Here is an 18336-nt window from a genome sequence, read left to right as displayed (position 1 = left end):
AGTTTCCCTTGAGAAAATGGCTGCCTTGGAAGGTGGACTTTGTGGCATTGTATCCAGCTGAGGTCCCTCCCCTCCCCAAACCCCACCCTCCCCAGGCTCCACCCCCAAAATCTCAAGGTATTTCCCTACCAGCAGCTGGCAACTCTTGCTGGCAAAGCCACTTCTGTGCTAGGTGGAGCATAGGCTGCTCTTGTATGAAGTTACCTTTCCATCTTTCATCTACTAAGATTTGTAGTGGTTGCCCTATGTCTAAAGCAGAAGTCATTCTCAACAGTACTAGCTATTTTCCGTTTTTTACTGCAGGTGCCTGTTTGTCAAGACCTTCCCAGTAGTATAGCAGTAGTATAGCATATGCTATACTACTATACTACTGGGCAGGTCTTGACTAACAGTGATCTCCAGCTACTTCTTCCAGGGGTGGGAGAGAAGGAAACCGAGTTCAACGCTGAGAGAGCGGATGGGTTGGAATGTCCTATCCCCTCACTTCTGCGTCCATATTCCAGTCCAACTGCTCTCCTCCCCACCAAGGAATATCGATTGGTGGGGGAGCACATGCTTTGTTGCATAATTAAATCTCCACCATCTCTAAAAAGAAAGGAAAAAAGGTAGTAGGGTTGGAAAGAGCTTCTGCCTCAGAGCTTAGAGAGCCACTACTCCCACCCACCCACCCCGGTCTGCCATGGGACTTTGCTGGTTAACTTGGGGTAAGAAACTGAAAACTCTCCCAGAAGAGTAGTACAGCCCCTATGATTGGCCATCTTTTGGGCAGGAACAAAAAAAAATAGCCATAGGTAGTGGTGTCTGGAGCTGAATGGGGGTAGGCTACATTGAAGGGGAGGAGATAACCTGAGTAAACAGGCAGTAAAGATTAAGTATTAGGCAGCATAGAAAACTTTGCCCACCTTCTGGTAGTCGTTTTGGTGCCATGGTAAAGATTAAGTATTAGGCAGTGCAGAGCTGGTGATCTGATGTCTATAAAGTGTAGGGTTGCTAACTCCAAGTTGGGAAATACCAGGAGATTTCAGGGCAGATCTGGGAGAGGGACCTGTGGCCTCCAGGTACTTTAGAGCAGAGGCTAGGATTTGGGCTTCTGATGTGGAGAACTGATGTTTATATTTCCCTAGAAGGTGAACAGGGCAAGCTGCTGCACTGAAAAAGATATATATATATATTTGGCTTTCCTCAGTTTCCACAACTGTTGACAATTGGATAGATTTTTTTGTTGGCAGTTGTCCAGGCAAAATGTCAAACTGTGTTGGTCTGGTTTGACTCTGACATTGCCTTTCATGGACATTGTAGCCTTCCATGTGGTTACACAATGAGTACAAATATCTCATGCTAGAAAAGTCACAGAGCACAAATGAAGTATAAGGTTTCTCTGATGGGCCTTATGAAAGCATAACGCTGCTTAAGACCCAATCTGATAAGCTACAGAAGCATCAACTGAGTATTTTCTTTGCAGGTTGTACGTGCTTGGCTGTACCAGCACATCAAAGATTGTTGCAGAATTGCCCTCATAGTATGCATCAACCCCAGGATTTGGCATCACTCCATCAAAGTGTTGTTACTCTTACCCTGCTGGAAATAGCCTCCATTGCTGATGTGTTGCCATTAGAGATGGGCACAAACCCGGAAAATGGCAGCTTGTTGTGGTTCGTGGTTCGTCATGTTTCACAAACTATGAATTGCCATAGACCTGCCTGGTACGCGAACCGGTTTGTTTGGTTCGTACATACGTCTCTTCCGTGCTGCAGAAGGTCTGCCGAAAGCCCATCCCCCCGTTTGCCTAGGTAACAGATTGATTAGCGCCAGGCTGTCTGTAGTGATAAACTTAAAAATGAATCAAACAAACCACTCTAAAGAGCATAGCAGTTCATCATGGTTTGTCAGAAATTAGCTACAAAGAACCGCCAATTCGCGAACCAAAAACTGATCCAGTTTGTGACAAACTTTGGTTTGTATTTTGGTTTGTGCCCATCTCTAGTTGCCATCACATGTTAATTATCAGGCAGGGACATTGTGGGTTGAAATCATGCCTGGAGAACCAAACAGAACGTGCTGTTCCCTCAGTTTAATTCCCTTTTAGATCAGTGGGTTTCGTCTTGTATGCAGCTTTTCCAGAAAGTGCAGGATTCCAGTGATGCATGGATTCGGATGCAGTGTTTCTAAAATTAATTCCAGAATTGGAGCATCAACAATTTACTGTAATTTTTTTCAGTTCCTTTAGTTCATTTGCATCTTTTCCCCCTTGAGCTTTGTTTATTTATTTTATTTATTGAAAACATTTCCATGTCACCTTTCCACCCAAATAGGCTCCCCAAGGTGGCAAATATCAAATGTTAAAACATTTCAACTTTAAAGACATTTCAAATAAAGTGTGAGTACAATAATTTAATAAAAACATATAAACACACATAATACTAATAACCAAGGAAGAGGACAATGATAGTTATTAGGAGTATGCCAAATAAAACTTGCTGGTGGGAGATAACAATAGAGACAGACAAATCTCCCTGGGGAAAGAGTTCCAAAGTTTTGGTGGCACAAACAAGATGGCCCTTCCTCAGGTTGCCGTCCATCTAGCCTCAGGTGAGAGGGGCATCCCTTTTTGAAGATGACTGGAGTGGATGGGTAGGTTCATGTGGAAGAGGATGTCCCTTAAGGTATACAAAATAGAAAAGTGTCCCGTAGCACCTTTAAGACTAACCAACTTTATTGTAGCATAAGCTTTCGAGAACCACAGCTCTCTTCTGATGAAGAAACTATTTTGCAACTACAGGGTAACACGGCTAATCCCTCTGGATCTATAACTTTAAGATATGCTGACCCCAAGCCATATAAGGGCTTTAAATGTCAGTACCAGCACCTTGAATTGGACCCAGAAACAAATTTGGAACCAGGGTGGATGAAACAAGACTGGGGTGATATGGTCCCTATGACTCACTCCAGTCAGCATTGTGGCTGCAGGATTCTGCACCAACTGCAGCTTTTCGACAGTCTTCAAGGGCAGCCCCATGCTGAGTGCATCATGGCAATCTAATCTAGAGGTTACTAAAACATGCGCCACAGGGGCAAGATCTCTCGCCCTCCAGGGAGGACTGCATCTGGCACACCAGCCGAAGATGCTGAAAGGCAGCCCTGGCCACTGCTTCCACCTACTTATCCAACAGGAGGGGCAGGTCCAGGAGCACCCAAGCTACAAACCTGCTCCTTTGGGGTGGGTGCAACGCCTTCTAGAACAAGAGATAACCCATTTCCTGGATCAGATGTTCACCCCACTAGTAGTACTTCCATTTTGTTGGGATTAAGTTTCAGCTTTCTAGCACTCATCCATCCCAAATCTGCCTCAAGACACCTGTTCATGGTTTCTACAGCCTCCTTAAGATGTGCTGGAATCGATGAATAGACCTCAGTGTCATCTGCACATTAGTGGCAACTCAGACCAGCTTTCCAAATGACCATTCCCAGTAGCTTTACATAAATGTTGAAAAGCACAGGGAACAAGATGGGACTTTGGGACACGCTGGAGGCCAAGCAGCAGAGCAGCTGTCCCCCAGCACTGTACCCTAAAACCTTCCCTTGAGGTAAGACTGGAACCGTTGCAGACCATTGCAGACGCAGCCCCATTCCCAAAAGGCAACCATGACTGATAGTATCAAAAGCTGTTGAGAGGCCCAGGAGAATTAACACACACACACAACACACACACACACACACACACACCATCCATCTCTAGCGTTGCCATCTTCCAGGTGTTGTCTGGAATGCTCCCAGAATTACAAAAGATCTCTAGGCCATAGGGATCAGTTCCCCTGGAGAAAATGGCTGTTTTGGAGGGAAGAGTCCACCCACTTCAAGCTCCACCTCCCAAATCTCCAGGAACTTCCCAACCTGGACCTGGCAACCCTATCCGTCTCCTAGCACATGCCATTCATCAAGGTGAGCAAGGCTGTTTCACTCCCATAATCCGGCATAAATCCAGACTGAAATGAATCTGAAAAATCTGCTTCATTCAGGAATCCCTGGAGCTGGCCAGCCACCACCTTCAGTCAACTTGCTCAAGAATGGTATGCTTGAGATGAGATAGCAGTTATTCAGTTCTTCTGGGTCTAGAGTAGGTTTATTCTGCTGCCCGCTTCAAGGTGGGGACAACCACTCCCTCTCTCAGGGAGGTATTTACTGTCTCCTGACCCAGTCTGCCAGCCCCGCCCCCCCCCCAGCATATTTAAGCAGCCAGGAGAGCCAAGGGCGGTATGAGCAGGTGCTCAGTCTCACACTTCCATTACAGATGAGCACATTGATAACACAGTGCTAAAAGAAATCTTGATGTAATTATATGCACGATTGCACCAAGCTACTGTCTCTGGGGTGGCTGACTTGGATGAAGGTGTGCATTTGGCAAATCATACCAGCAGGGCTTTTTTTCTGGGAAAAGAGGTGGTGGAACTCAGTGGGTTGCTCTTGGAGAAAATGGTCACATGGCTGGTGGCCCCGCCCCCTGATCTCCAGACAGAGGGGAGTTGAGATTGCCCTCTGTGCCGCTCGGTGGCGCGGAGGGCAATCTAATCTCCCCTCTGTCTGGAGATCAGGGGGCGGGGCCACCAGCCATGTGACCATTTTCAAGAGGTTCCGGAACTCCGTTCCCCCGCATTCCTGCTGAAAAAAAGCCCTGCATACCAGTAAGTAAATGTGTGACAGTTTGTGGGTGCTTAAGCTTCCTGGCACACAATACTGTCATGCTCAGAAGCCACGTCATGCATCATAACAGTCCACTCACCAGAGCTCCCCCCCCCCCCACCGCCTTCTTCCAACTTGTGGCTGTTTCACTGGAAGAGAAACAATTAAAATCTTTAGGCTGGAGGAAGGTCTCAGTTAAAATGTGTAGGCCCCGATCTAACTTTTTTGTCACACTTTGTGTTGGGAGGGTCTGGGGGATATTGGGGACTATCTTTTCAGTGTCACGCTGATGCACAACGTCACTTTGGATTTTTCACTGGAAGTGACAAGCACGTCGGTGTGATGCCAAGGAGACCCCTTAACTTTTCCCCTGCCAGCCGGTTAAACAGTGTTGGGGAATGAGGGGCCCAGCCTGGATGGGCACTGGCCCTCTACAGCATAGGGTTGCCAATTCCAGGTTGGGGAATTCCTGGAGAACTTGGAGAAGGCAGGGTTTGTGGAGAGGAGGGACCTCAGCAAGGGATAATGCCACGGAGCCCACTCTTCATAGCAGCCGTTTTCTCCAAGGGAACCTCTCTCTCTAGCCTGGATATGACTTTTAATTCCAAGAGGTCTCTAGCCACTACCTGGAGCCTGGCAACCATACTAGCAGGCAACGAAGAAGAGAAGGAGGTAGGGGGAAGAGTCCCTATGGACTCAACCCAAACAAGCAGGGGGAAATATAGGGATCAAGTTACCATCTAAAATACAAAATTTCCAAAAAGGTATTTATTATGGGTGTGCACAAAGTTCAAGTTAAGAACAAGTTTAAAACATAGGGCCTGAATAGCAGGTTACATTTATATGTTAAAAATAGCTACAACGATCTCTGTACACAGAGGATGATACAGTCCAATGACCAACACAAAGACAGACCATATGTATTTCAGCCCTTCCTCAGTGGTCAATTGTACAATATTTATGGTAAACAAACACACCCACACATTCAGAAACCAATCTAAAAATACTCCTGATGCTCTTATCTTTTGTATTGTGTGGTATAATACAGCAGGCCGTGGACTGCACTCACACAATGCCCTTCATTTGATACTGTATTCTGAGGCTTGGTTTCTGATGTTTGGGGTCTGTTTCATCAATCTGCAGTTGCAGTCAAGTGGACTGTATAATCATCTGTTGTATGGAGAATGTTCTAGTAATCACACGTAGGGAAGCTTATACATTTGTCAAATACACTGTGGATCGGAAGAGCATCATGATGCAAATCTATATCCAGAATTTAGGGTTGATATGGGGTAGGAAATTTCTTTTTCCGAGGAATTAAGAAAATTTCTCTTAACAACTCTAATCCAGGTATTCATTTGTGTTAGCTTTATATCTTTGCTGTATCAAGGTGATGTTATTTAGTAGCTAGTTGTTTACTCCCACCTCCTACGACACATAACCTGCTGTTAAACTCTATGGGTAGTCAAGTTGCTATAGTAGAAAGCATCCTACAATTGGCACCATTCAAATGTATCTTTAACAACATTTTTATGAAATTCTGTTTGAATGAAGCATGCTAATGAGACCCAGAAGTGCGTAGTGATTCTGGCACGTTGGTCGCAAGGCCAGAAGTGGGGGCTGGGAATGAGCTGAGAGAGGAGGCTATTGGGACGGTCACTGGCAAATTTGGGTTTGCCTCTGCTTATTGCGTGAAAACTGCCTGTTACTCACTACTGTTATATATTTATGAATATTAATTGATGTAAGATTCTTGCAATTTATGTTGAGGAAGGAGAAAGCAGCATGGAGTTACTTTGCAAGTAGGATCCCCCAAACTACAGTAAATTTAGAATTGGGTCCAAATTCAGAAAGTTTGAGAACCTCAGAAGTAGGCTTCAACATAGCCTGCAATGTCTTACTTATTGATTTGTATTTGCCCAGTTGTTTCAAAGCTCAGAGGGAGTGGTGCGTTAGAGGGCATTATAATGGATTAGAAGTTAAAATAACCTTAATGCCTACCAACAGTTGCTAAATTGTAGTTGTCAATGCCTCTTTTGCAGTGTCCAGGAGGAGCCTTCACACCCAACATACGGACAACCAAGGAGTTTCCAGATGATGTGGTCACCTTCATTAGGAACCACCCCTTGATGTTCAATCCCATATATCCAGTCCACAGGAGGCCATTAATCATTCGGACAGGCACAGACTACAAGTACACAAAGATAGCTGTCGATCGTGTTAATGCAGCTGATGGAAGATACCATGTCTTGTTTCTTGGAACAGGTAAAAAAAAAAGCTTGCAACTAGAGTTTTGTAAAATATGTTAGCTAGTTTCCAACAACATACATACACAAATTAAGAGATGAGTTTTCCAATAATTGGTACACATTTCTAACCTTTGTCATGTTCTGTTTATGTAACCTTCTGATTTCAGCTGAAGGGGGAAATTAATTAAGATAACAATCATGTATATTGCCAGCTAACACACCATGCAACATTAGACATCCAAAAAGCAGAAGTAAAATATTACAACATCTTGCACTTATGCAATGCCTCACATTTTCCAAGCTCTATAGTCAAGAACAATAAAAAAAAACTTCACTTACAAAAAAATCTGTTTGGCACAAGGAGAAGAAGAAAGTTGTAAATATCCTTTTTCCAGTCTGTTTTCCTCCAATTCCTGGTACTCAGCTGTGATAAAAGTCTTCAACAGAAGCAGGTGGGGAAAAGAATGATATTCTCCACTGGAAAAGCTGGTTGGATCAATCTGTCTTTTTCTGAAGCCATCCCCATTTTTCTAATTTAAAAAGTGCATTTTCCAAAATATTTTCCAAAATCTGCCTTCCCGTCTACTAACAAAATAAAATAAATCTGTAACAATACAATGTAAAATTTAAAAATAACAAATAACAACAAAACAACAAGAAAACCAATAATCAGTCATTGAAAACAGCAGGCAGTAAAACCAGTGCTGTAAAATCAGTGTAAAAGCAATAGCTTTTACAGTGTAAAAGCAAAAGCAATAGCTTCGTTTTTTTTCCCACTGAAAAACGGATGGACTTGGCTCAAGATACCGAGTCACCAAGGGAAATACAATTGGACATGATGAATTTTTTTAAATTAAAAAGTTTTGCATCCATATCCTTCTGATGAGCATAAAAACTGCGTCACAGAGTTCTGTTGAGCTTGAAAATTAATGGTGCCGGCTTCAGCCTTGGCAGAGACAAATGGCATTTGACTCGTTGTCACTTCTTTGGTAACACTGGAGATTAGACAATATGGATGGATTCCTGAAGCTGAGTTGAGAACTTGCCAGTCGTGTCTGTCATGGTCTGAGATTCATCTCAGTTCTTCAAACTGGAGTACAGAAGGACACGTAGGGTTAGATCCTGCAGATCTTTCCCACCAGCAGAGGCACTTTCCTCCAGTGGAGGGAGTTTTCTCCTGACCTAACATTGTTTGGAGCATCTTGCCTCAGAAGAAAGCTTCATCCACCAGAACAGAGTGCCTCAGGTAGGGAATGAATCCATGGGGCCTTAAAGGGTTGTTTCGGTACCTTTTCAGAATGCCAGTAGCATCTTTGGATGCTTACCTCCTTGCAATAATAATAATAACATTCAATTTATATACCACCATTCAGGACAACTTAATGCCTGCTCAGAGCGGTTTACAAAGTGTGTTATTATTATCCTCATGACAATCACCCTGTGAGGTGGGTGGGGCTGAGAGAGCTCTGAGAGAGCTGTCACTGGCCCAAGGTCACCCAGCTGGCTTCAAGTGGAGGAGTGGCGAATCAAATCTGGTTCTCCAGATTAGAGTCCCGCTGCTCTTAACCATTACACAAAACTGGCTCTCTCCTTGGCTATGGAAGCCAGCTTGGAGCAAACTCTCCTTGGCTATGGAAAACTAACACCAGACAGAAAGTTCAAGGCACCTTCCTAATATATAGTTTTTATGTTAAGTTAGTTCATTAGATTTTTAGTCCTCCCATTTTATAGTCACAACAACCCTGTGAGGTAGATCAGGCTAAGAGAGAGTGATGTTTCCAAGGCTACTAAATGAGCTTCATGGCAGAACAGGGACTCAGGCCAACATTCAAGCCAGTGGCAGGAAACGTTCACCTCCTGCAGTCTGATGTCCCAAGAATTAGGTTCTGTGTAATTTATCTAGACATATAATTGAGCTATCAGTACCAGTCATTGATTTTGGACTGCAGGCAAATAGTTCAAAGAGAGAACCCCTCTACTGTGCATCACATAATCATGCCCCAGAAAGGGCACAATCGACCCTCACAATGTTGCACATTGCTAAGGAACAGAACGTAGAACGTCCTACCATAACTATAGCCAACAGTCTCAAGCGCACAGCAGCTGTCCCATGGAAAGCAATAATAACGGGTCTAGTGTGCTTTTTCTAGGAGTGAAATAAATCCTTTAAGCAGATAATTGTTCTTGTGACACTCTGCCTGGCTTTCTGAATTGACAACGATCTTGAATTTAGTATGAGCCATTCATATCCCCCCACCCCCAGTCTCCTAAAGCACCGTGCACAGCTTTGGCACCACAGGAACCCTTTTATCTGCTCCAGAAATAGAGCACCTTGCCTGGTGAAAAGGAGCCAGCATTCAGCCATAAAGAAAAGAGTATAGTCAGTGCTGTATACGAGTCTCTGTATAGGATACTACTTATGCGAGGATGCTCCAGTGAAAGGAGAGGCAATGGAGCTAGAAGTAGTAGTTTAAAAGCTGAAGGCTCTGTCAATTTCCCCTCTCCATAGGAGGGTATTTGTAAAGACAGGGCCCTATTGCTCCTCAAAGGGTTTGTTAATTGTTAATTAATTGCATCTAATTAACAAACCCTGTGAGGAGCATCTCTGCCAGCTGTCTTTTTAAACTACCCTCTTGTAGAGAGGGGAAATTAGCAGAGCCTTCCCTTCTGTCTTTTTAAACTACAAGTCCCGGCTCACATTGCTCTCCTTTCACTTGAACAGCCTTGTGTGATAGTAAAGAGTCCAGTAGCACCAACTTTATTGTAGCATAAGCTTTCAAGAACCGCAGCTCGCTCTGATTCCCGAAAGCTTCTGCTACAATAAAGTTGGTTAGTCTTAAAGGTGTTACTGGACTATTTTGCAACTACGGACTAACACGGCTAACTCCTCTGGATTGCATGTAATAGCATATCATGTAGAGAGACTCTAAGTCTCTTCTAAAATGAAAGGAGTAATTGACTTGTGCCTGGCGAAAGTACTGAAATTCAAATTTATCTGGAGCACAAAGAGTTATCTGAAGATCTCGGGAGGATCTCACTCTAGTTGTTTCATCCGTCTTTCATCTTTTTGAGAGGTCTGAATCTGCTCTGAATCTGCAATACTGTCCCTGTGAAAGGTACTTGACAATCTGTACCTCATCCATCCATTCCATGGGATAATGTGCTTGGCTTGAGCTTCAGAAGACTCCACCAAAATCCTTGTTCAGTCATAAACACCCTGGGTGTCCTTGTGCACATTTTGCTCCTCAGGCTAGAACTTATGGGACACATGTGGCTGCTGTCACAAACTGCAGCTCTGTGCCTCCTGCCTGCTTCGGCTTTTGTTCAATACAAAATAATACAAATTGGATGATACGACATCAGTGTGCTGTAAGCTTCCTACCAGTCGACCCTCTCCCCACTCCCCAGTGTGGGAGTTGATGAACAAAAGCTGAAGCAGGGAAATCTACAGCACAGTGATGCTGGTTGCTCCGTTAGTATTGGGGGAAAGGAGTTAACTCAGTGCTGCAGGTTTCAGCAGCGCAATGCGTTCCCCTAAATATTTAATTCCAGCCTAATTGCCCGCCTGTATAACGGGAAAGCAGCTGTCCCACAGCATAAGCCATATGAAGTACTTTGGGGAGAGTATTTCCAAGTTGTGGATGCTGGTGCATCTTGCCAGCGCTGTACCAGTGCAAGATTGACTTGGTCTCCTAAAGTGATGCAGAGCCTAGCCTGAGGATTGTTATCTAAAAGTTCTCAGTGGCAGAGCCAGGAGTATGTTTTTCAGAGTGTTAATTGAAACGGAGACATAGCAGTTTGCCCAAGGTCACTTGGGAATTCCTTAACTAGCCGCATGGTTTTCTGCTCTCTGGAAACTAGCTCATGGTGGTTCATGTACCAAATGAATCAGGCCATGTGCTTCATGCTACAACGCAACTTTGCTGGAATGCTGGAAGCATTCACCTTGGCACTAACAAATTTGCGCAAGCCACTGCTCTATATGAAAGGGTCATAATTGGGTATGAGTATTTTTAGGTGTGATAAATTTTAATTTCATCTTGGGGGAACTTTCTTTTGTTTCCCTTTCCTTGAAGTTTGTTTGTTTGTTTGTTTGTTTGTTTGTTTGTTTGTTTGTTTGTTTGTTTGTTTGTTTGTTTGTTTGAAACATTTCTGTGTCAACCTTTCCACCCAAATAGGGTGTCCCAAGGTGGCAAATACCAAAACATTAAAACACTGAAAATATTAAAACAGCATTTAAAATATTTACATCAAATATTTTACAGTACTATAAAACATATAAACAGACAAACACAACAGAACCTGGGCCAATAGAATAAATGTGTTGCCTCAGCAGAGACTTCCAAATTTTCTTCAGACTTTTGCTGTTGAAGAAGGTTGGTTTTGTGAAATGAGATGTGAGAATTCCAGTTCCCATTGCCAATATTGTTCGCTATGTTGTAGAACTTAAATACTCGCTGTGCAGACCAAAGCAAGTCTATTCAGAACCCTCCTGAAGTCGGGCTCATTCCCAAGAAGGTGTTCTTGTTGCTGTACCGCAAGATAGAGCCAAGCTACAAGTGACGCCTTACCCAGGTTGGACACTTGTCAGCTTCCCTCAAGTTTTGATGGGAAATGTGGCGTCCTGGTTTTACAGCTTGGCTCCCCATTACAGCTGCAAGACCAGGATGCCTACATTTCCCATCAAAACTTGAGGGAAGCTGACAAGTGTCCAACCTGGGTAAGGCGTCACTTGTAGCTAGGCTCATAGTCACGCAAATGCTAGCAGATGGTTAGCTTTTCCTGACCTTTGCCTAGTTTTCACATCTCTTGAAAGCGACGGGGTTGTACCGTGCCTGATGTATTGATGACCAATATTGAGAAGCACTCAAGCAGCTTTTGACAAGTCAGCAACTGTAGTTAGCCTGAAAAGAGTAAGTTCCCCTCATGTATGGTTTCGGTTTATAGAAACTGAAGCAGAGTAGCTCACACAGAGCAACAACTTTGTAAAGCTACTTAGTAAAAAAAAAAATCCATTGTTCTCTGAATGATTGTACACCACTGCATCTAAATTTCTAAAAGCAAAACTCAAAGAAATTTGGAGGAGGATGCTTGAGTGAAATCTCCAAGAAATGGCAAAGGATGCAAAGGCAGTATTGATCAGATGTGAAACATTTCTTGCAGGAGTAAGTCCACACATCTCTAAATGGCAACCCAGGTACACATAAAATAAAGTTTTAGTCTATATTTCAAGGGTCTACTGAGCAGAAAAATCCGAGAACCAAAGCTAGTGAAATTCTGTGAGGGTTTTTACACTTCCCTCACAGTCAACAGTCTCCCCCAAATCTAAAAAGACTCCTCTGTTCTCAAATGACAGATGTTTTAAACAGAATTTAGAGACAACGCTTACTTTTAAAGAGGTTTTTCTTTTCCTTCTCTTTCTGTCTCCTTGACCTTGAGGTCAGCCATTCCCTGCTCTGTATGTATACACTGGATGCATATTTGAGCCATAATTGTAACCGTGACCTGCTGTATGCTTCAAAAAATGAAATTGAGGGACCACCTCAAAGGGTGAAGTCCCTCCCTAAGGATGTCAGCTGGGCTGGTATGCATTACAATTGTGGAGGTGGTTTCTGTGATGTGGATGTGTTCCCCTTTCCAGTTGTTGTCTCTTGCTTACTTCTTGATCTCTTTTGGGGAAGGGCTTTCATGGGCCAGTTTTGAAGTCTCTGAAGTTTTCAGTACTGCATAGAATGATCTCTTTGGGCTGGTTTATATTTTTAAAATGTACGGAATTTTCTGTGGAGCTGCCAAACATCTGGGCATTCTGTAGTAGTTAAGTGCTATGTGTACCACAAACCCTACTGTAACTCGATGTAAACAATCTTCATTCTTTGAATTAACAGAACTAGGCTCCTTTTTATATACTGGCTGAGAATCTGCATCAATATTTATTTTTCTCATTTGGTTTCTCTCTGGCTCATGCACATTATGTTTTTTACCTGTTTCCCAGCCTCTTGACTGTCAACCTCACTTCCCCCTCTGCTTTCAAATTTGGATTTCTCTACACTATAGTGTTCTCTACACTTTATAGTGTTCAAAGGAATTTCCACGTGTATTATTTCTGTAATACTTTCAGCTACCATGTAGTGTCAGACAGAGCGATCGACCTCCTATTTTAGAGGGGGGATGATTTGCTAACTGACAGCAGCTTGCGGTCACTTAGTTCATGGCAGAGGTAACATTTTGCAATGGATAAGCCATGAAAACCCCGCCAGGGGTCACTATAAGTCAGCTATGACTTGAGGGCAGGATTTCATTTCATTTATCAAAATGTAGGCTCAGTTCACCCTCCAACTCGTTTATCTCCTACCAGTAGCTTATTTCAGTGATCAACCATGCTTGTTGAGTCCAAAGGCAGAAGAATGGAGGGATATTTCCTTTATTTCTCTTCCTCCCAGTGCAGACCCTGGCTCGCCCCTCTGTACTATTCCTTTAAGTCTGCTGACCTCCATGAACAAAACATCACAGGGCTCAGAGGGCTGCAGCAGGAGGGGGGGTTTCAGAGCAGAACAAATCTGCTCCATAAGGTCTGCTCTGCACCTCACAGGGTGTTTTGTTGTGGGGATAAAAATAACATGCTTTGTAAACTGCTCTGAGTGGGTGTTAAGTCATCCTGAAGGGCAGTGTATAAATCAAATGTTACTATTATTATAGGGCCTTGTTGAATACAAGCCACTGAATAAGACATCTGTCTTTGCTCTATTTTACAATATTATTATTGTTCTTATGGGGAATGTAAAAAGGAACAATAACAAGTATTCTTAAAAGTTTTTCCCTTCTGTAATCTTGAATTAATCCAATAGCTGTGTGATTCCCTCCTGAAAATCTGTTAGAATCCCCCCCAAACACACATACACCAGTATCTAAAATGTATTTATCACTTCATTTATACCACCACTGTTCTCCCCAGTGGAGACCCAGAATGGCTTATAGCATCTTCCCTTCTCCATTTTTATCCTCACAACAACCTTGTGAGGTAGGTTAGACTGAGAGGGTGTGATTGGCCCAAGGTCACTCAGTGAGCTTCCATGACAGAGTGGGGATTCGAACCTGGGTCTCCCAGATCCTAGTCCAACACTCCAACCACTACACCACACTGGTTGACCTGACAATGAATGCTCCAAATTTCCATAAAGGCTATGGAAATACTACCAATGCTCAGAAAGATTTTAAACTATAATTCAATGTCTAGCTCACCTTTCTGTATGACTGCAAGTGTTTGCCGGTAGTAGCTAACAGAGAAGAGCACCTGTCTAAACTGCAGAATGTCAAAATGTGCCTTAGCTAAGTGTCTAAATTCCTAACCTGCCTTAGGTTGCTATTAATTTGTTTATTCGTTACCTGTTCACATTGGCATCCCTCCTGGATTGCAGTCATAACACTCTCTATAGACATTTATTTTCCTGCAAATTGATAGAAGGGCTTGCTTAACTTCGTGGCAGAGTATAGCTTGCCATGGAAATAGAATGGCCAATATCTTTGAACCATTCATAACTTTTTCTTGGAGGTCTTTGGCTATTTATTATGAATAAATACTACACATTGGCTTTGACGTCATTTATGATGATGATGCATGGAAAGTTGAGGAACAAACCTTTAGTTTTTGGACAATGTATTGACTGTTCCTTTTTGCAAAGTCCACACTGCCTTTCTTCCTAGCTTCAGTTGCACACCTTTGATTTAAAATCAAGTCAAAACCCTTTCCCCCCCCCCCATTTGCCTACATCAGTATAATAGATTACCAGATGAAATGTACAGAACACTGCCAGACAGAGTAACAAAGACCCACAATTAGCTACACACAGTTTTGAAAAACACTTTTTTTTGCTAGTGTAAAAACCAGTACTGTTTAGGCTAACTGCTTTAGAGGCCAATCCTAAGCAGAGTTACTGACTTGCTTTATTTTTTTTTCTTTGGCTGCTTTTATGGATTGTAAACTGCAATTTATTCAGGAAAAACATATGTTTAGGGTATAATGGACATCACGGTGCCATTTTAGTAAAAGATTAAGTGCTGTGTCCAGTTGTTGATGTTGTAACTTACAAAATGTGTCTCTTAAGCATATGTTTTGGACATGTCCAGTTATTTGGTCCTTTTAGGAGGAAGTCATTGTTCATATTCATTCTGTATTAGAATACTCATTTAATTTTGAGGATGTTTATGTACTTTTAAATTATTTCCCTGTCTCATGGAACCTAGCCAATGTTCAATGGAAATGAACCCTCCGTACCCTTATAATCTCTAAAAAAATCCTTATGTTACAGCATTGGAGGGACAAAAGCTGGCCTCCCATAACTCATGGGATTGAGGACCTTATAAACATCAACATTTGAACATATAGTATATAGTTGACAATTGTATATGGATTATTTTTAGATGTTTGGAGATCTTTTATTGAAGCTTATATATAGATTCACCAGCATTGTTTCACTGGGGGGTTTTTCTCCACAAATAAATACAAATTTTAAACAATTATATAAAAAAAAGTTACTGGGTTTCTAAACCAGTCAGGATCCGACACCTGACCTACCACTTCACTGAGCAAAGTCTAAAGGCTTCCTCCAGCCTAAGGAGCCTTCCTCTAACTTAAATGGGACTTTTGTTGGAGGAAAAGCCACAAGTTTAAGGAAGTCTCCTTAGGCTGGACGAAGCCCTCAGACTTTGCTAACTCAAGCTGGACTTGCACCGGAGGAGGAGCCACTTAATTTGGAGGAAAGCTCGTTAGGCTGGAGAAAGGTTCCTTGGAGGAAGGTTGCATCCATGCCATTGACTTCAGTTGACTTGAAAAGAATGAAATCCTGCCCCCAAGTCATAGTTGACTTTATGGAGACCCCTGGTGGAGTTTTCATGGCAACAGACTAACAGAGGTGGTTTGCCATTGCCTGCGTCTGCAACCTTAGAAAGATGTAATTCTGCTTGGGCACTGATCTAAGTTGGTCAGTTGCCTTAGGGTTGCCAGGTCTGGGTTGGGAAATTCCTGGAGATTTGGGGGATGGGGCCAGGAGAGGGTGGGGTTTGGAGAGGGGAGGAACCTCAGTGGGATATAATGCCATAGAGTCCATGCTCCAAACAGCCATTTTCTCCAGGGGAACTGATCTCTGTCACCTGGAGGTAAGTTGTAAATCCAGGAGATCTCTAGCTAAAACCTGGAGGCTGGCAGCCTATGGCCTCCACATCTAAGCCTTTCTCCATGCTTCAGTCTTTGGGCAGGAAATAACGTTCAAACTAGAGTTGTTAACAAATATCATCTAAAGAGAAAATTTGTGGTGAATCTGAACATTCCTGCTTTGGAGAAGTTTTAAGGGAACCAAAGAGATAAAACTAGTGAAAGTTCTTCAGGGAGGTACATCATTATCATTTTATTACTAGTAAAGTGGGTGGTCATGAGAGCAGCAAAACCAGACCATCCACAGACAAAAGCCAAAGGTTTCTATGTACTCTCTGGGCTTTCCAAGTCTGATGAAAAATATGACTTCATAAATTAATCAAAACAAAACAAACTTAAAACAACCCGATGAGGATCCAGAAGAGATCCAGGAAATTACAGGCCAATTAGCCTAACATCTGTTCTGGGTAAATTGGTGGAAAGTGATACAATTAATAAGCAAATAGAGGAATGGGCCATATAGAGGACTGGCTTCTGTAAAAGGCTGTCCTGGGTGGTGCCTGGCTCGCTGTCACGTGAAACAGAATACTGGACTTCAGGGGATGCTGGCATGATCCGTCATGGCTCCTTTTAGATTCCCAGAAAAACAAAATGTTGGGGTAGTTACCATTTTAATTGTTTATAAGTTGAAATATTATGAAAATCATATGTTGCATATTATGGGCTTATTTGGGGAAGCTTTTTCTGAGCCAAATTGGCCCTGTTAACGAGTTTGATAGGGTTTCAGAATGGAATTGGGAATTGTAGCGAATATTTGCAGAGATGGGTTTGTATATCAGAATACATTATGTAGCAGAGTAATCACTGTAAGAGTTTTCAATTAGAGGAATGTTTGCTACTTAAGCAATTACCTGTGCAGAGTTACTGTAGTAGAGGATTGCACTGCGCATGTTTTTATTTAGGTAAAAAGGAAAAACTACAGTGGAAGATGCTTTCTAATGTAATTATGGAAAGAACAAGAGGTAATGGATTTATGTGTGCATGTGCACATCTTTTGCACGCCCAATCTCTGAACTTTTGCCCCTGGTCTTTGTGTCCTTTGGCATCTCTTCTGTTCTTTTCTCTGTTATGCAATTTTCTCTACTGTGGTCTTCCCAAATGCTCTGATCTCATTTTTTTTTCATTCTGTTGTTCTCTCTCCCTCTCTCTCTCTCTGTTCCAGACCAAGGCACAGTTCAGAAGGTTGTGGTCTTGCCCAGCAATTCCACAGCAAGCGGGGAGCTCATATTAGAAGAACTGGAAGTTTTTCAGGTGTGTCTTGCTGGTTCTTATTCTTCTCAGTTGTGTGTGTTCACTTGTAAGGAAAACTAAAGGAGCTTGGCGAGGTTGAAATGTTTTTGATAAGAGAACAACGAACTGTAACTTTTTTAATTGTGAGACTGGCATTCTCTAATTGAAGAAACACAAGATCCTTAAATGCATTTAATACTTGATTTAAATTGCTTATTGTTTCTTATGTTGTCATCTTGACTTAAAGGAATTTGGTAACTGCTTTTTTTGTCCATGTTGTGACAGCTGCCAGAAGCTAGAGCTTTCTGCTGTATCATGCTTGTCATAGTTCACAGCAGAACGCTAAATTCTCTTGCTTTGTGATTATCTGATAAGCTTGCCAGTGCTAAGCTACAAATCTCAAGCAAAACAGCCTTGTTTTTGTTTCCCTGTACTTTTCTAAACCTCAGATGTTACTGGTATTGGAAAGCCCTAGGCCCGAATCAGCCTGAGTCGCCAAAGATAAACAATTGGGAAGGAAAAGCCATCATATGCCATTGTACATGTCAGTCATTGCCGAATCCCTCGGTAACTGCATATAAAGTTTAGAAGAGGAGACATGTTGCAAAACCAGCGAGTCCTCTGGTACTTCAAACACTGAACCCGAATTAATGCATTTTACCATCATGTGGCAGGGATTGTTCCTGGAAGTTTGGGCTGTAGAGACGGGGAGGAGCTCCCATCAACATTCTGTGAGGCAAGAGGGGCTTACTGGTTTGCCACTGGCACTTTAATAATAAGAATAATAATAACATTTGATTTATTATTATCCCCACAACAACAATACCCCTGTGAGGTGGGTAGGGCTGAGAGAGCTCCAGAGAACTGTGACTCGCCCAAGGTCACCCAGCTGGCTTCAAGTGGAGGAGTGGGGAATCAAACCCGGCTCTCCAGATTAGAGTCCCACCAGTCTTAACCACTACACAAAACTGG

General features: G+C 42.7%; 1 protein-coding gene across 1 annotated transcript in view; it reads left to right on the top strand.

Annotated features, from left to right (window-relative positions):
- The window catches only part of SEMA3C (semaphorin 3C), a 273491-nt gene that overhangs the window by 218991 nt on the left and 36164 nt on the right, over nt 1-18336 (top strand). The window contains exons 12-13 of the mRNA XM_054989345.1: nt 6720-6942; nt 17297-17385. Coding sequence (XP_054845320.1) covers nt 6720-6942; nt 17297-17385 — 312 coding nt within the window. The remainder of the gene's footprint in view (nt 1-6719; nt 6943-17296; nt 17386-18336) is intronic.

The sequence above is a fragment of the Eublepharis macularius genome, chromosome 9 (assembly GCF_028583425.1).
Source record: "Eublepharis macularius isolate TG4126 chromosome 9, MPM_Emac_v1.0, whole genome shotgun sequence".
NCBI lineage: Eukaryota > Metazoa > Chordata > Lepidosauria > Squamata > Eublepharidae > Eublepharis > Eublepharis macularius.
Note: the sequence above shows the minus strand (reverse complement) of the source record. Positions and strands in the feature narration are given on the sequence as shown.